Source organism: Pungitius pungitius, chromosome 11, assembly GCF_949316345.1.
Source record: "Pungitius pungitius chromosome 11, fPunPun2.1, whole genome shotgun sequence".
Lineage (NCBI taxonomy): Eukaryota > Metazoa > Chordata > Actinopteri > Perciformes > Gasterosteidae > Pungitius > Pungitius pungitius.
Window position 1 is genome coordinate 20,644,979 of NC_084910.1, and position 16,978 is coordinate 20,661,956.

The window sequence follows — 16,978 nt, forward strand, 5'->3', positions numbered from 1 at the left end:
CTTCTTCTTCTTCTTCTTCTTCCGCAGCAGGCTCGGCCCAGAGTGCCACGCGCTGATTCGGGATGTAATGACGTCACAGCTGGGTTTGGCTTGGATCACGTCCTACAGAAGCAACTTTCCACAGCCGACGTTTTTTTTTGTTGGAGTTCAAACCGAACTCTGATACTTGTATCCAGTTTAAAATGAAAGCGAGCATTACATTCATATTCTTCACATTGCAGGTATGAATAATCATTGTGAAGGCCATGTGCTTAATGAGTTCTTAACGTATCTGATCAAAAAACTCCTTTTGGACTTTTGATGGCCATTTTGCCCTATGAACCCCAGAAAGGTCATCGCCTTACGCACCACTCTATGTAAAATAAATAATAATCAAAGGTCATCTGACATACAATTTATTAGATTTATTTAATCACAAAACTAGAATCAACAATTTTGATTTAATTGAATATTTACACAACCTATTACCCCTTAAAATATGACTGTAAACCAGACAGTTGAGATCAAAGCAACTAGTCGCAAACTATTAGACAAAGAGTAGTCAAAAGAACCAAATTGGGCAGTACCTTATGATTACATTTACAGAAATGCATAAGCAAACTTCACAACACCCTTTAACAGATTAATATTTATGTTTCATAAAGTGCATTTAGAGTTACAGCTGTGTCACTCTCCACCTAGAGGTTTGGGAAATAAGACGTTTATAACTATGTCAACATAACATGTTTATTTAAGGCTCACCCACCCTTCCAAAAGTGAAATGTGTTCGCAATCAGTTTAATGTGAGGAGGCATCAAACAGAAAAGGATCTGGATTCATTTACATGCAAGGTAATAGTTAGGAAATCTTTAGCTCTCTTAAATGATTTATTTACGTTTCACTGAGAAGGATATTTATTTGAATGTATACTTTACATCTCTCAGTTATAAAGGGTACATTTTCACTTAAAATGTGAAGTGGTGTGACGACACACTTTTCTTCCTTTCTGTTTTTATTCAGAAATACTGTTCAAAGACACTGTTGATGCTCTTGAACCAAAGTGTAAATTGGGACATTTTAATATAAAAATAAACAGAGTGAACATTGTAACTGAGGCGTTACTTAAATCCACAAAGAAACATTACAATCACATAGGAATATCAGCGATAGAAATGGGTGTAATGGTGTTAACTTCTGCACGGCGAGGGAGCCCCCCCCCACCCCCCCCCCCCAATCACTCATTCAGCCAAGCGATGGCGAGAAGGCCCAGTAGTAAGGTAGCAACTTCTGTGTAATGACGAGTTCCTCCTGGGGCCAAACTGGTGACGGGCATCGTGTAGCTCTGTAGAGAAGCAGAATTTGGATTTTTTAAAAATGTGGTGTAGCAAGTGGTACCGATACACGTACCTGCCTGAAGAAATGATTCTTCCATACACAGTTTAATCAAGTTGTGTAAAAATACTCCTTTTACACACTGGCGGTTGTTGGTCACAAAGATAATCGATGACTGGAGAGACAGAATGTTCCGATTGGGTGACACACAAAACTCTCTAACCTCCCGCTGGCATCCATCCACATGCCAACACACACACACACACACACACGCTGCCTTTGGTCCTCACTTTGCTTGTGGTTTGAGGAGTGGTTGCCGCTGTTGTTTTAGTGTTGGTTGGTGATGTTGGCGCTACTGAAAAGAGTGAAATGTTAATGTCATGACAACGTCATCATTTGTAAGGTCTCAGGATAAAACGAGGGTGAGGGTCTCTAAATGGGGACCTTGAAGATGAGTCTGTTTACCTGTGGTGGTCATCATCATCGATGCAAAGCAGCTATCGAGGCAGTCAGTAGAAGAGCAGCATTCCATAGAGCAGTTGGTCTGAGAGGCGTTGGCGCAACGAGGAGCACAGGAGGCGCTACAACCAACCTTGTACCACATGTCCATCTGTCTAGTCATCTGAAACGACGCAGAATGAGACATTAGAAGATATATTTGAGTTGTTTTGACTTGGAAATATAATATCACTTACATAACTTAGAAAGTAGCTATGTTTTCTTACTGATTTAACACATCGTCTGTACAGCTATATGCATTTCTGATGCATTTTCTGATACGTTAATATAATTTGTTACTGGCATCCTACATCGAATAGTTTTTTTGGATGGTTCAAGAGGTTTTGTTTGTGTCCTTTGCCTCCGTACCTGACAATAGCAGGCACCAGCCTCACATGGAGTGGCATTCTGACTGGTGTACATCTTATAGCAGGTAGATTGGTTACATGTGAATGAAGGGCAGGAAATCTGTATTTGAGGGAGATGAAAGGTCAAAGGGAAACATGTTATTTTACGCTAAAAGCCTATTTGATGAGGTGGACTTACCATCATGGTTCCATTCATAGCAGGTTTGTCTGGTGAAAAAAGATGGATGTCACAATTAAAGACATGGAAAGACAGAGAAAAAAAAGCCTGAGAAGTTAACACACGGTTATGCGGTGAAAGAAAACATACCGGTGGAGTTTGATGACGGAGTGGAGGACATCATTGTGATCATAGAACAGTTGGTGGGCATGGCAGAGGTGGACTGCATCATGGCTGTAGAGGTAGCGGCAGAGGAAGTTCCTAAATTATTAATGCTGATTGAGGTAAAAGTGGGGATTAAAGTTGAAGATGCAGAATTCCGATTGTTTGCTGTGCTGGTGCCGGACTGTGTGATGATTGCTGAACCTTCTGAGGAGTTTGCGGTTGTAGGAAAATGCGTGGTTGTGGTGGATGCAACGCCTTCGGAGGTGGTTGTGGTGGATTGGTTGGGACTAGTGGTTGCTATACCTATGAACGTGGGCATGGCGGACTGGGTGGAAGCAGTGGTTGCTACACCTACAGAGGTGAACATGGCGGACTGGGTGGAAGCAGTGGATGCTACACCTACAGAGGTGGGCATGGCGGACTGGGTGGAAGCAGTGGTTGCTACACCTACAGAGGTGGGCATGGCGGACTGGGGGGAAGCAGTGGTTGCTACACCTACAGAGACGGGCATGGCGGACTGGGTGGAAGCAGTGGATGCTACACCTACAGAGGTGGGCATGGCGGACTGAGTGGAAGCAGTGGTTGCTACACCTACAGAGACGGGCATGGCGGACTGGGTGGAAGCAGTGGATGCTACACCTACAGAGACGGGCATGGCGGACTGGGTGGAAGCAGTGGTTGCTACACCTACAGAGACGGGCATGGCGGACTGGGTGGAAGCAGTGGTTGCTACACCTACAGAGACGGGCATGGCGGACTGGGTGGAAGCAGTGGTTGCTACACCTACAGAGGTGGGCATGGCGCAATGGGTGGAAGCAGTGGTTGCTACATCTACAGAGGTGGGCATGGCGGACTGGGTGGAAGCAGTGGTTGCTACACCTACATAGGTGGGCATGGCGGACTGCGTGGAAGCAGTGGTTGCTACACCTACAGAGACGGGCTTGGCGGTCTGGGTGGAAGTAGTGGTTGCTACACCTCCGGAGGTGGTCGTGGGGGACTGGGTGGAAGTAGTTGTTTCCATACCTCTGGAGGTGGTCATGGGGGACTGGGTGGAAGCAGTGGTTGCTACACCTACAGAGGTGGGCATGGCGGAATGGGTGGAAGCAGTGGTTGCTACATCTACAGAGGTGGGCATGGCGGACTGGGTGGAAGCAGTGGTTGCTACACCTACATAGGTGGGCATGGCGGACTGGGTGGAAGTAGTTGTTTCCATACCTCTGGAGGTGGTCATGGGGGACTGGGTGGAAGCAGACTGGGTTGTAATGTTGGACGGAATTGTAGTGTGGAAGCAGTGGTTGCTACACCTACAGAGGTGGGCATGGCGCAATGGGTGGAAGCAGTGGTTGCTACATCTACAGAGGTGGGCATGGCGGACTGGGTGGAAGCAGTGGTTGCTACACCTACATAGGTGGGCATGGCGGACTGCGTGGAAGCAGTGGTTGCTACACCTACAGAGACGGCTTGGCGGTCTGGGTGGAAGTAGTGGTTGCTACACCTCCGGAGGTGGTCGTGGGGGACTGGGTGGAAGTAGTTGTTTCCATACCTCTGGAGGTGGTCATGGGGGACTGGGTGGAAGCAGTGGTTGCTACACCTACAGAGGTGGGCATGGCGGACTGGGTGGAAGTAGTTGTTTCCATACCTCTGGAGGTGGTCATGGGGGACTGGGTGGAAGCAGTGGTTGCTACACCTACAGAGGTGGGCATGGCGGAATGGGTGGAAGCAGTGGTTGCTACATCTACAGAGGTGGGCATGGCGGACTGGGTGGAAGCAGTGGTTGCTACACCTACATAGGTGGGCATGGCGGACTGGGTGGAAGTAGTTGTTACATACCTCTGGAGGTGGTCATGGGGGACTGGGTGGAAGCAGACTGGGTTGTAATGTTGGACGGAATTGTAGTGTTGTCGGTTGTTGGCCCGATAGTGGTTGTGTTGCCTTGACCTGACACTATTACTGAGAGTAGAAGGAGTCCTAACAGGAGGAGGTTCAAGGTACCTCTCCAACCTGCTGTGATAGGAAACAAGAGGACAAGAGGTATTTTAGTGTCTGGAAACCAGATGTGAATTGATTTGCAGTAATTCCTCTTGGCTCCTCAGGACGATCCTCTTGAATTGCTCACCTTAGAATATATATTTTATAATATAATTTGTTAAAATGAGATTACAATTACAATTTAAAAGCTATTAAATACAAAATAAATGAAAACATTTTCTCATTTACAAGGGCTTTCTGGCCAAGAAAATCAGCATAAAAGTTTTAATGAAGCGCCACCTAAAAACGCAGATAGCAGAACTAAAAAGTAGTCAAAAAAACTTACAATTTACACATAAAACAACTCGAATCATTATTAACTTACCTGTGTCCTTCATGAAAGTAGTGCAGGCCATTATTTGCTCTTTGTCTAGCCTGTAAAGAAGTCACGCCCTGGTAAAGGGAAGCGTCAAATATGCAATTAACATTCATGAAACAGCTGACAGAAAATCTGCAAAAACCTCCGGAAAAACTTTAGGTGGACACAAAACTCTGTTCGCTGAATACAACTGAGAAATACAATAATAACAAGCTTATAATGGGTTGGGTGAGTTACAAAAGACAGAAATTAATAAATATTTTGGGTGTCTCCTCAGCTAAGTAAAACTCCTTTGGTTACCTCATCTTAATCTAAAGCATTATAAGCACCTCTGTGACATTTCTGTACTGTGACAAACATCCCGTGTCCCCCTTTGCGCTGGTTTGTCAGTGAACACAATTAAAATGTGTTTGTTCTTCCATCGGCCCCCTTGGGAGACCCGGCAAGCAGCAGAGCTTGTTTTTTCCCCCCCTCTGCCTAGCGAGGCGTCCTCTGGGCTCTACACCCTAGAAACAGTGACAACAGTGGCTTCCAGGTGAAAATGAAGGGTTGAATTGGAAAAAGTGAAGCGCACTATTCTTTGACGAGGCGTGTGATGCCGTGACTCACATCTCCCTGTTCTCCTCGTTGTATAAACCATCTTTGTACACTGAATCGAGTTCAAGACCCAACAATCAAAGTAGGTGAATTAACCCACACGGCGTCGTCTGCTGTTTCCAGAAAGGTGGAGGTGCCATCAGCAGATAACCTAAATGTGATAGTTGGCCTGCATCACCCCCCCCATTATTCCCTGAGCTCAACCACCAAAGCGCCGTTTGGCTGAAAGTCAAATCATGCTGACGAAAACCGTGATTGAAAGTGATCAGTTATTAAAGTTCGCTCACCTGCTCTTTGCAGAGAGTTGTGTCTTTGCCAGCTGTGGTTCAGGTGAATGAGCTCTCTCTCCCTCTGGTGTCACCTTTCTCTCGGCTTGGTCGACTCCCCGCGTTTTGCTTCCTGCCAACAGGACCGCAGTGGCAGTGTAAGAAGGGAAAAGCTCACCTGCACAGATGCACTAGTGGGAGAGGAGGAGACTAACGCCCTAAAGCGGTTGCTGGGTGGGTCTCAAAATGCCGCAGAATTGATGCGGAAATTTTTTGTTTTTCTATTTTCTTTTATTCCTTCTTTATAATGTGCTGGTTCATCAATAGCCCGATAAAGCACAAAAACTGCAACAAAAAAACAAACAGAAAGCACTTTATTCATGATCATCCCATTGTGCCATTTAGCACAAAGGAATATTACATTACCACGGTGGGTTGCTTTGGTAAAGGACATCTGAGTGCAAACAATATTTCTTAACATTACTCAGTGGATTAGGCCGTTGTGAGTATATAAGACAGGTTGAATTTCAGCGACGGTGTGGGGTGATCGTATAGGCAGCTGGTTTCGGATCAACACAATGTGAAATTGGACCCCCTCTCTTCCAGCTATAAAGCCCCAACGGACTACAATCAACTCTTTGTGGGCCAAAGAACGTAGAATTCTTGGCCGACACAAAAGACACAGGTCAGGGGACAGGAGCCCTGCCTTCTGTTTCATCGCAGCTTCATGAGACAAATGTAGTTTTCAGTCAGACAGTTTCCTGCGTGTAAATAGTTTGAGAAACAATTCTATATGGGTTCAAATCAAATCCACACTATGCTTTTAATAATGATAAAGTATGGAGTTCACTAATATAATAAACATAAGTCATTAATAAGCCATTACTGCAAGGAATATGCATCCAAATGACTGGGTCTCGGCATGTAGCCATCGTGAGGACTGGCACATCCATACATTGAAAGAGTAGCTGAACGTCTTGCTGTTATAGAGATTATCTTATCTTTCCTCTACAGTCTTCAAACTCCGCCTTGTTCTGCATTTGTTATATTTACACTTTTTACTGCACACTTGAAAAGACGAGTGATGAAATGAAGAGTGAGCAGGCGCAAGGAATAAATGGCAATTTGCATGAGAAATAAACTGCGAGCTGATGTATGCAATATTATTGACTCCCTATTAATACGCTACCCCTTGATATGTCAAAAAACATTTAAAATCAACGTCTACAGCATTACATGTTAATGCTCAATAGTTCATCCTAGCCTTTACAATGAAATATACCTTAACAAATGCACTTCGTAAAAGACTCTGTAGAATTAGTTCAAGCTACATTTAAAAGAATGTCAACTCATGAATTCAAGCGATATTGCCAAGTTTGTGAAAATATGAATGGCTTGACAAGATACTTGCTAAATGTATTGATTTACTAACTCTAATGTCTTATTGTATTTGTTTTCCTGTTACTGGAAGCGACTGTTGCTGTCCACTTCCACTTCACATCTGTTATCATTTGTTCTCTATGTTTGACTACGCCCACAGCGAGTTAAAGGGTCTGGAGTCTAAAGTTAACTTTGTGTTAAAAAAAAAACGAAAACAGAAAATAAACAGTAACGAAAAGCGTGCCCATGCAAATGAAGTCTTCACGCTACGGGAATGTAAATGTTGCCATTTGAATTGAAAATGCCTTTTTTCCCCCCCTATCATTCGTTATCATGGCTTCATCTCTGATAACTAGATCAAAAGAAAGATGAATGCTGCGCCTAAATCCTCCTTCTTCCTCCTCCGTGTGACAGCTGCAGTGCGTCACCACGCGGTTTGTGCAGTTCATAAGGCTCCGTGGCCCAAATCAAGCAGCCTGGATGCAACTGCACCACTAAGAGGATTAGACCAGATTTACCCCACCCATCCGCCGTCAGCAGCAACAGGTCAGCGCGCCACATTTCCCCCTCAACCGAGGCCCATCGAGCAAGAGGAACGGGAACCACCGTGCTTCCTCCCGCCCGACGGACGGGCTTCTGCCAAAGGTCAGTGTCCGTATCCGTTCTCACTCGCAGCGTTGAATCACGGATGTGCGTTGCCTTCTCTTTATTTTAAACAGCCGGCGCTTGATCCTCTGGACTCGCTAGGCCAGCGTCGGATCAGGGATCATCGTGACGCTCTAACGTTGAGATCAATGTCGTATCAGATGAGCCGCCTCCCCCCCGGGTCACAATACCCCAACGCGAGGTGAACGTGCTTTCATTATGACGCCATACATCCTGGGCACAGCAATTACATGGACATTCAAGGGGATTCTGTGCACGTGCAGGTTTCTTTGGGTGAGATGTGAAAATGTGTCATTCAAATCTGGTTCTCTTCATAACCACATTGTGAAAAAGGCAGATTTTTGTGGAGGTTATAAACCAAATGTATTTGCATTTTAGATATGCCCATACAACGCAATCAAATTCTTTCCAAGGAAAAGTCACATCATGGAGGACACAAGCCGACAGGCCAGACACGTGGTGGGTAAGGATGACTTTAAGTATGAAAGGAATTGTTACAATGAAATGAAGTCGATCCATCACGTTGTACTGCCAAATCTACTTCATGAAGCCGAAGGTCTATCTGCATTCGGCTCTACTTGACTTCTTGTCATGAAGCAGAAAATTGCGATGGCCCCTTTCTCAGTATCTGAGGGTAAGGGGATTGCAGCCATACCAGGCAGCCCCGACCGTGCAACCGCCCTCCATAAAAGACTGACCAAAACCGAGGCTGACATATTGTCCCTCAAGACCAGGGTTGCCTGTGAGCGGGCATCATGGGAGAGGAGGTTTGCAGAACTTCGAAGAAAACAGGAAGAACTACTTAATCAGGTAGGCTTGTGGAGGGTTCGGAGAAAGCAAGACCTTTGATTTATGCAACACTGCGAACCTTCAGAACAAACCTTTGGTTAAAGTACACTTAATCATTACTTTCCACCACTGGACTTCAGCATTGAAAACGTTTCTCCCTTTCCTTAGCTGGCCTGTCAGGCGGGAGAGTTGGGGAGAGTTGGCAGGTGCAAAGAGAGCGAAGAGTGCGGCGTGGACAACGGAGAGCTATTTGAGGACTGCCCAAGTAAGTGACAGCGATACACTGAGCCCTTTGTAACGTTTTTCTATACGTTCCATGCTTTTGAGGTCAATAATGATGTCAACTGCTCGTCTTCTGATGAACAGGCGGTCTCTCAGGACGGGTGTACCAGCGCCGAGGGTCGGAGGTGTTGTCCGGAGGTGACGCCTGTGCAGAAAGACAGTTATCTTTATCGCTAAGCTCAAGACCTTCCTCCTCCTCAGCCACCAGGTGCAGGCCTGCAGCCCTTCAAGCAGGAGTCATGCAAAGAGTTAGATGAGAAGACTGAACATTACATTTAACCCCAAGAGCTTCTCTTTGCTTAGTTTAGCACCGAGACCGCATGGACACAGGGATCGATACCAAATAAGATTAGATTAGATTAGATTCAACTTTATTGTCATTGCACAGGGTACAAGTACTGAGGCAACAAATGCAGTTTAACATCCAACCAGAAGTGCAAAATAGCAAAAAGTGCAGAGTATGTGCATATGTAAGGTACAGTACAATGTACAGTAAGAAATGGTTGTGCAATAACAGTGCAAATAAATGATGTGTACTGGCTTTGTGTAGCACCATATTTGTATTACAGACATGAGAGAATGTCAAACTACATCGCACGGTTAAGGGGTTTAATAGAGAATATTTGATTTCACCATAAAAGTCTATCACAGTTGATTTTGCCTTCTCCTCTTCCAATGTGAGATGTTGGAGGACCTCTAAGGGGCCTCACCGGGTGTTTGTACCCCATTCCCCCATGGACCTGGAACTGGGTCACCGGGTCAGGGTCATGCTGCCGTCTGGACGGACCAGAACGGGAACGATTCGTTTCCTGGGTCACCTGCAGGGGGAGGCGGACCTTCACCTCGGGGTGGAGCTACAAACACCCGATCACGGATTGCACGGTGGCAGCCACAAGGGACGCAGCTACTTTAAGTGGTAAATGAGCTCATTTCCTTCACTGCTTGAGCACAAGCAATATGAAGCTTTTTAATGCTTCTCGGGGTGTGACCATGACCCCGCGCTGGGATTTTATTGTGCTCACACCTGCATCACTCTAATATCCTATTGCAGATTTACACTTAACAAACACTTGTAATGTTCTTCGAGAATCACCTGATGATTTTAAAAGCCTGGGATAAATACATGAAATCACTTTTAAGTGTCACTCACAGGGCGGCACATTGGTATTCAATAGCCAAACAATGCCTCCGGGAACACTTTGGATTCCGCACAGTGATAAACAAAGCCTCAGATTACTGCATTTAAGAGGGGGGAGCTGGTTGCGTGAGCTCTAAACCCGTTGCTGCGGTTTTCTTCTTTAAACCGATTGGTTCAATACACACATGGACTAGTGTATCCGCGATCGATAAATTAAATAAATATCTTTGGGGCTGCTGAGAAATCATTTCCCTTCTCATCTCACACTCATGGCACACTCAGAGGGAGTGAGACTCCGCTGTTGACCCATGACGTTTTTACATTGCAAATAGCTGTTTTCCACTTTATTACTGTACCAATATCTTGTTTTTCCCGTTTCTGTCCTTTGCAGCGAGCCTGGCTGTGGGGCCTTTGTACCATTCCACAAACTACTGATGGCCTGGGAATGACAGAAGTACAAACTGCTTTTGCAGAAATGTCCATGAAGATGCAAAGAACGACGGCTTAAAGAGCACAGAACAGTAGTTATGAGCATGTATCTCAACACTAATAAACTAATGAATGTCTTTGTAGTATACTTACAAAGTGGATGTTTACTCCCAATAAAGTGTGGGCTTGGATTATAGTAATAACAATTAATAATAATATTGGTAATTAATATAGTAATATTCTCTTCTGCTCAAAAAACAAGCAATATGTCTCACAAAGAAATGCTGAATTTCAAAGACCAAAGGCACTAAAAACCGGTTTAGCACCGTGAACAAAAGGTTTTTTCTTGCCGTGAGCTAAACGTCCTCCGTGTTCATTTAGCTTGCTGAAATATGATAATTAGCACACAATATACAACGAGGCATACAAGTATTTGGTGAATCAAAGTGGTTACAATTTCTCCTCTGGGGACCATAAATGTGTTTACTAAAACTCGCAGAAATCCATCAAATTGTGTTTGAGCTGAACCCGGACCATTCGAAAACAGCATCCCAGAACAGTCCGTCTCTGAGCATATAAACCCACACAGACTGACCTTTCCCCTCGCCCAGAAAATAACAAGCTTACATTCTGCTCAAACTTGCAAAATGGGCAGAAGAGCATTTCTTAATTTGTGAAACACCCACTTTCTTTGTCAGAGCTATGGTGAGGCGGGTCTGTGTAAGGGAGACGTGCTTGTGAAATTTGGCATGGGAGTTTGGTGGAGGACTTGGGCAACATGGCCTGATGTAATTATGATTCAGAGTAATTGCTGAGCTTCCAATAATCTTTGGTGGAGTTTCCAGAATATGTTAAATTCAAGAAAGAGCGGTACAGTTCCCACCTCTGACACAAAAATCTGACATTTAATTCCTAATTACGCCAACCATACATTTATCTCACAGTATACATTAACATACTTTCCAAAAGAACATACAATTGCATGTGTATGAGTATTAGATTCTTTTGATTTGATTCTACTTGTCCCCTCTAAATTGCACAGTGGATTAAATACCCGTCTATCACAGCAACTCTGACAATGATTCACGGAACTGTTGCTGATTCCACAAAAGTGTGGCAACGCGCCAACTTCCTTTTGCTTGTGTCAAAGTCTTGTTCCCGTTGTCCTTATTAGGTCATAGTTTCATTTTAAATACAAACTGGGAGCCCAGGTCCTGGACTGGATATACACATGAATGCATAGACCTATTGAGAAATCCTGTTGAACAGAAAACTGTTCTGGAGAACTATGAATGAAAGTAAAAGAAAATACAATATTTTATGAAGGGTTTTCGTACTGCACAAACTTGTTTTATGAAAAAAAGGTCTTTTCACATTTGACACAATATGCATCAAAAGCCGAACTCCTCAATCTCATATGAGACAAATTTTTGGTTTCCAGGCACTTTTCATCCAAAAGATACGATGACAGTCTAACATTTGAGTTCATTGAAGTCAAAATGGAAATAACAGAGTGCAGAAATAGGAAGACAAATTGCACTTCATTACACAGAATGAAACATCTTTTCAATGATTAATTAGTTCATTTTAAAGTCTAAACTCCCCCGCGTCAACGAATGGCCGTGTTAGTTCCGAGGGAGGAAGATGTCCTTGAAGAAAACCACCGCAGGGCGTCATCAGAACGCCCCTCTCTGAGCCTTCAGGTTGAGGATCCCCGCAGCCAGCTTCTCAGCATTCATCACGCGCGGAAACATCTCCATGACCTCATCGACCTGCTGCGGGTGGAAGATGGCTTGCAGCCTCTTGCGGAGTTCCGTCCTTTGCGGGTCGTGGGTGGTGGGCGGCGACCGCTGTTGGCCCCACGAGTGGTACTGCGGGCCTTCGTAAGAGCCGCCGTGAGGGTGCGATGCGCGGGCCGAAGGGGCGGCCCTGGCTAGGGGGAGCCCCTGGAAGGGGTCGGACCAGTACTGTTGCTGATGCTGCGGGGCGGCGCCGTGGCGAGGGAAGCCGCTTTGGTGCGAGAACGCGCGAGGAGGAGGGTAGGCGTCGTATTCAGGCCGGCGCTCGGGGTCCTGGTCTCCGCGACGCTGCTGGTGAGCCGGCTCCTCGTGGGAACAGCACCTGCAGGTTTGGCCAGTGTTATTTTCCTCTTCATGGGCGTGTCTGGGCCCGCCGGGGGCGCTTTGCTGCTGAGGCCTGAGCCTGTGGGAGTTGCTGACGCAATACGAAAAATCAGAGTACTGGCTGTCATAAGAGCCGAAGCCAGAGTCCAGGTACTCGTGAGAGACGTTGGGATAGTACTGATTCGGCGTGGAGTGCAGCCCGGGCCACTCTTTCAGGCTTCCTGTTACAGGAGAGGGCATTTGAATTGGACTTTTTCTCGGGTCCTCCCAGTACGGTGCATTTTCACAAACCGGACCTGGGTGTGAATAACCTTGCTGGGAGCGTGTGTGCTCTGTGTTAGAGTCTTTGGGATTGTAGAAAGCTTTATGAGCAGGCCCTGGATCAGACGGAATCGTTCTGGGAGATAATTTGGAATTTCTCTGTTCTTTTTCAGTAGAAATTAGGGCTTTTTCTCTCAATTCATCAGCCAGGGACAGGTAGGCCTGGTTTGACCTCTCTGGGTGGTAGAACTTACATTTGATACCATAGGTACACTTTTTGCCTGAGGAAAACAAAACAATACACATAAATGATGTGTCATCTCCTTCGGGAACAACCCTACTAGCTCTGTGCTAAACCCACTTTACCGTAAGGACAGAGCTGTCGCTTTTGCTCCGTAGGCAGTGGCTTTTTCCGAAGGAAGTTGTCGAGACTGGGGCCATGGCGACCCAGGGGGTCATCTGGGGGCATGAAACTGGAAATAAAAAAAGTACGTGTTACAATTCAGCCGGATAATAATCTTCCCCTGACTGCACAAATCCCCCTGGAAGCCAATGAAATAGCATTCAAAGCACCTAAATGTGGCCCCTGACATGCTGCAGGAAGAAACAAGCTAAGTGCTTACCTGTCGTTCACAAACGAGAACATGAGGAGCCTCTCCTCAATGCATTTCTTCCACTCGGGTCTTTCTCCTTGCAGGTCTCGGTAGGTGTCGTTGGATACGATCACGCCATCGGACTCATACGCCACCTTGACGATGAAGCGGTCGTCATAGCAGACCACTCGCTTGCCACCGACCCGCCGCGATGGAGTGAAGACCACTATTTTCCGTCTTTCATACTCCAGCAGGATGTGTTGATCTGAAAGTTCAAACGCGGGTGAGTCAGGTCCATCAATACGACTTGTTGAAAATATAAAAACACACTTGTTTTACACATCCAGGCAGTAAAATGAAACAGGAAATTTGTATGACTCAAAAGAAGCCGGTCTACCCGACAACCAGACACACAAAAACTGAGGGCACCTTTCTACCTTAAAGGCCTCTCAGATTGTCTTACTTATTATCTTGCTGTCGATGACTGCCAGCAGTTATATCCTTCAAGCAGAAAAAAAACTAATACTTCCTGATGGGGCTTTCCCAGGCGTGACAGCAGGCTGATTTTTACTTCCTTGTTCACAGATTGCGAATAGAACTGTTGGATTGCTCCAACCTGCCCGACACTGAAACCGATCCACGAGCGGATTGTCCGAACCTCGTCTGAACGACGCTTAGATGTCCAGAAACGGATTGAAATGCAGTAACAAATGAATAAAAGGGAAGGCGTAGTGATGATAAATGTTTGGGACCAAGCTATTGGAAAATTTGAGCTCTTTTGTCTCCAAACTGCTCGAGATCGAGAAGCTACTGAACTGTAGTTTGCAGTGTATTCCCCCCACAAGCCGTTGTCCTGGTTTCATCTGGAAAACATAACCTGACAGAGAATAGAGTGAATCTCTGTTTAAATCTCCGGGGTGTTGCCTCTGAGCTTTTGGCACGAGTTCAGTGGTTTTCTTCAGACAACATTGAAACAGTATCTCATGGGTATGCAGGGCTGGCTCTCACGTGCATGACATGTGCACACCTACCGAAGCGACAGCATCAGAGGACATTTGGTCATGATAACATTTCTTTGAAAAAGAAAAGCTCTGTAAAGGAGTTCCTGGAGTTCTGTTGGAAAATGTGCTCCTCTCAATACCTCTAAAGCTGACTAATCAACGTGTCCCATCTTGTTTGTTTGAGGAAGCGCAAACTCTGGGTTGTTTTACATGTGTATGTGGGTTACGCTGGTTTTTCACACACTTTCAATTTTGTACGGTGAGATTTGATCACGTTCACCAAGGGGCGTTCAGTACAAGTATGAACATTTCATTTCATTTCTTTGCCAAAAGAATTCTTAATGACCACGGCTACTGCATTCCTGCTGTTTTGGCAGAGAGAACTTTTTTTGGGCCGTGCGAGTAGGATGCAGCGGTGGAGACGGTTCACCTCTCCTGTTGACCCTAAAAGGCGTTTGTGAGCCTGAATTAACACAAGAATCATGGGCGTGCTTTGTGGGACGAGCCTCGCGTCCTCACCTGTTATGGGGCTGTCCGGTCTGGGCTGCTCTTTGCGCCAAGTGGGAACAAACACGGTAATAGCAGTGTGACCTCTGTCCAGAAAGAAGTTCACTGCCAGCTGGATGCCGCGACACGAGAACACTTCCTTGTTGCCGTGGCTGTCGAAAACAAGCAGGAAACAGAAGATGAGAACAAATAATTCCCCTATAAATAATATGAAAGGGAGAAGTGGAACTTCAGTTGGTGCGCAAACACCACACGCCTTTAAATGCCTCGTGCTATTACTCACTGTGAACTTCCTGCATAGCACTTAGTATCTAATCAGCGGTGTGTACACAGGATTTGCATGTTGAAGCCTCTACAGTTAAATGCTCGAATGGGATTGTTAGCACCTCTTTCGCAACACAATCATCCTTATGTGAGAGTCTAAAGACCCCAAGTCAATGAGTAATGGGATTCTGACACTTTGCTTTCCAGGAACAGTAGCGGCCTCGGGTGGACCTCACCTGCTACCGTGGGTCAAAGAAGTAAGACATAGCTTTGAAGAACTTTAGTCAAAAGACTGCTCTCAAAGTTCACCTCATTGCAACATTGCTGCCGTCGATCACGATGGGCCGTAGTTCTGTGTCGGTGTTCTTACGGTCGCCGGGGTAGAGATGGATCCCACACGGTCCAACGGCCCAACTGGGAGGCAGCAGGGGGTCCTTTCGGCCCGGGCCAGCCTCGCCGACGTCGGAGCCGGTTCCGCAGGGCGCAGCGTCGGTCCTGCTCAGAACCAGCTCTCCCAGCACCGAGTTGGTGTCTGTGCTCAGGCCCAGCTTCCTGAGAGCAGCCTTCACCTCGGCCGAGGGGTAGCCCAGTTTCCTGAAGAGGTCCACTCTGAGCTGCAGCTCCTCGCTGTTCGGTTCAAGCAGGTCCAACTCTGTGGGATCCATCCTGCAGCCTCTGGACCTGTCTTCAGCCTTCGGAGGACATTCGTCGATTCATAAATGCGTTTGTTTACTTCACATGATTTAACCTTTATTTTTCCCTTTTGGATAACGTACCACAAATTCTTCCCAGCATGTTCTATGGTTACAGTGGATTGAATAGATCCGGAATACACGCGTTAGTTTTTCTTTTTTACTGAAATCTGTAACCCTAACCATATATATATATATATATATATATATATATATATATATATATATATATATATACACACACATGAAGGTAACACACATGAAAGTAATGAAAATGAAGCTACCATTTCCAGTTTTATTTACACAATATGAATATCTGTATTTGTCGCATTGATGAGAAGTCCAATGACAATGACCAGCACACAGTATGAGGTCTAAGAAGCCATAAAGTCACTATAAAGTCTCCCCAGCTTCCCTCTGCCTGTTAGGAAGTCAGCTGGAACTTCGCGTACAATCCACTGCATACGTACTTTCAGTGAAGCCATGGAAACATAAAGTAACGCTCGTCCGTGTTCTCGCGAGGACATCTACCTGACCACCGGCTGGTCCAGGAAACGGCGCAGTATCTCTCCAACAGATCTAAGAGGCGCACGGACACACTTTACCTCAATCGCGCGTCTCTCTCTCTGCGCTCCGTCCGGCCGCAGAAGTCTCTCTGAACTCCCGCTGACGCTGCGGGGTGCGCAAACTTTGACTGAGCGGCACCGCCCTCTCCGGAGAAGGACTTCTTGCCCTTCCTCCTCCTCCCCTGCTCCTCCTCCATGAAGCTGAGATTAGATAAGGTGTTTCCCCCCTTTAGGCGATAATACAACGGCAAAACAATCCATGGCAATCATTGGCTTTATGGATTTAGAGTACATTTAGATAATATATACATTCATATGTAATATGTATGTATTATGCCAGGAAGACAAATAAATATGGCCATACATTGATGCCAGGGGACTTTTTGTTTCCCACTTCTTTGTTATATTCAAATGAATGGAGGGTTGTTTTCCTGCTATTGACATTTCCAGTATTTTTTCTATTGTACCAATCCATGCTTTTATTTCAAAAGCGTTTTGGGATGTTTAAATTATACCTCATTGCACACGCAAGTCAAAATCCAAACGACTAATAATATAAGGAACTATTAATGCCCGTT

At 45.6% G+C, this 16,978-nt stretch overlaps 3 protein-coding genes and 1 long non-coding RNA gene across 7 annotated transcripts; 1 reads left to right on the forward strand and 3 right to left on the reverse strand.

Annotated features, from left to right (window-relative positions):
- The first annotated feature begins 145 nt into the window (after nucleotides 1–145).
- On the forward strand, nucleotides 146–11,134 carry LOC119197349 (uncharacterized). Of its 3 annotated transcripts, none has more exons than XM_062565380.1 (8): nucleotides 146–221; nucleotides 7,504–7,734; nucleotides 7,896–8,028; nucleotides 8,134–8,565; nucleotides 8,713–8,809; nucleotides 8,911–9,034; nucleotides 9,509–9,742; nucleotides 10,356–11,134. In XM_062565380.1, exons 4-8 carry the CDS (start codon nucleotides 8,347–8,349, stop codon nucleotides 10,411–10,413), a joined length of 732 nt encoding a protein of 243 aa, XP_062421364.1. In that variant the 5' UTR covers nucleotides 146–221; nucleotides 7,504–7,734; nucleotides 7,896–8,028; nucleotides 8,134–8,346; the 3' UTR covers nucleotides 10,414–11,134. The 3 variants fall into 3 exon arrangements, with proteins under 3 accessions (XP_062421364.1, XP_062421363.1, XP_062421365.1); XM_062565379.1 differs by lacking the exon at nucleotides 146–221 and adding an exon at nucleotides 758–830; XM_062565381.1 differs by lacking the exon at nucleotides 146–221 and adding an exon at nucleotides 758–830 and having other exon boundaries at nucleotides 8,911–8,964.
- LOC119197348 (uncharacterized) lies at nucleotides 1,214–4,298 on the reverse strand. Its single transcript, XM_062565563.1, has 8 exons — nucleotides 4,095–4,298; nucleotides 3,808–4,044; nucleotides 2,485–3,736; nucleotides 2,356–2,384; nucleotides 2,179–2,277; nucleotides 1,777–1,933; nucleotides 1,602–1,666; nucleotides 1,214–1,321 (listed from the first exon to the last, which is right to left on the reverse strand). Exons 1-8 carry the CDS (start codon nucleotides 4,296–4,298, stop codon nucleotides 1,214–1,216), a joined length of 2,151 nt encoding a protein of 716 aa, XP_062421547.1.
- On the reverse strand, nucleotides 4,382–5,847 carry LOC134132854 (uncharacterized). The gene is made up of 3 exons (XR_009957052.1): nucleotides 5,731–5,847; nucleotides 4,853–4,920; nucleotides 4,382–4,503 (listed from the first exon to the last, which is right to left on the reverse strand). It is a non-coding gene; the product is annotated as an uncharacterized LOC134132854 (long non-coding RNA).
- Nucleotides 11,135–11,276: 142 nt separating the features above from the next.
- Nucleotides 11,277–16,553, reverse strand: LOC119197347 (ribonuclease ZC3H12A). 2 transcript variants are annotated; one of them, XM_037453565.2, is made up of 6 exons: nucleotides 16,440–16,553; nucleotides 15,452–15,834; nucleotides 14,891–15,030; nucleotides 13,401–13,635; nucleotides 13,144–13,250; nucleotides 11,277–13,058 (listed from the first exon to the last, which is right to left on the reverse strand). In XM_037453565.2, exons 2-6 carry the CDS (start codon nucleotides 15,805–15,807, stop codon nucleotides 12,070–12,072), a joined length of 1,827 nt encoding a protein of 608 aa, XP_037309462.2. In that variant the 5' UTR covers nucleotides 15,808–15,834; nucleotides 16,440–16,553; the 3' UTR covers nucleotides 11,277–12,069. The 2 variants fall into 2 exon arrangements, with proteins under 2 accessions (XP_037309462.2, XP_037309461.2); XM_037453564.2 differs by having other exon boundaries at nucleotides 16,305–16,529.
- Nucleotides 16,554–16,978: the final 425 nt, after the last annotated feature.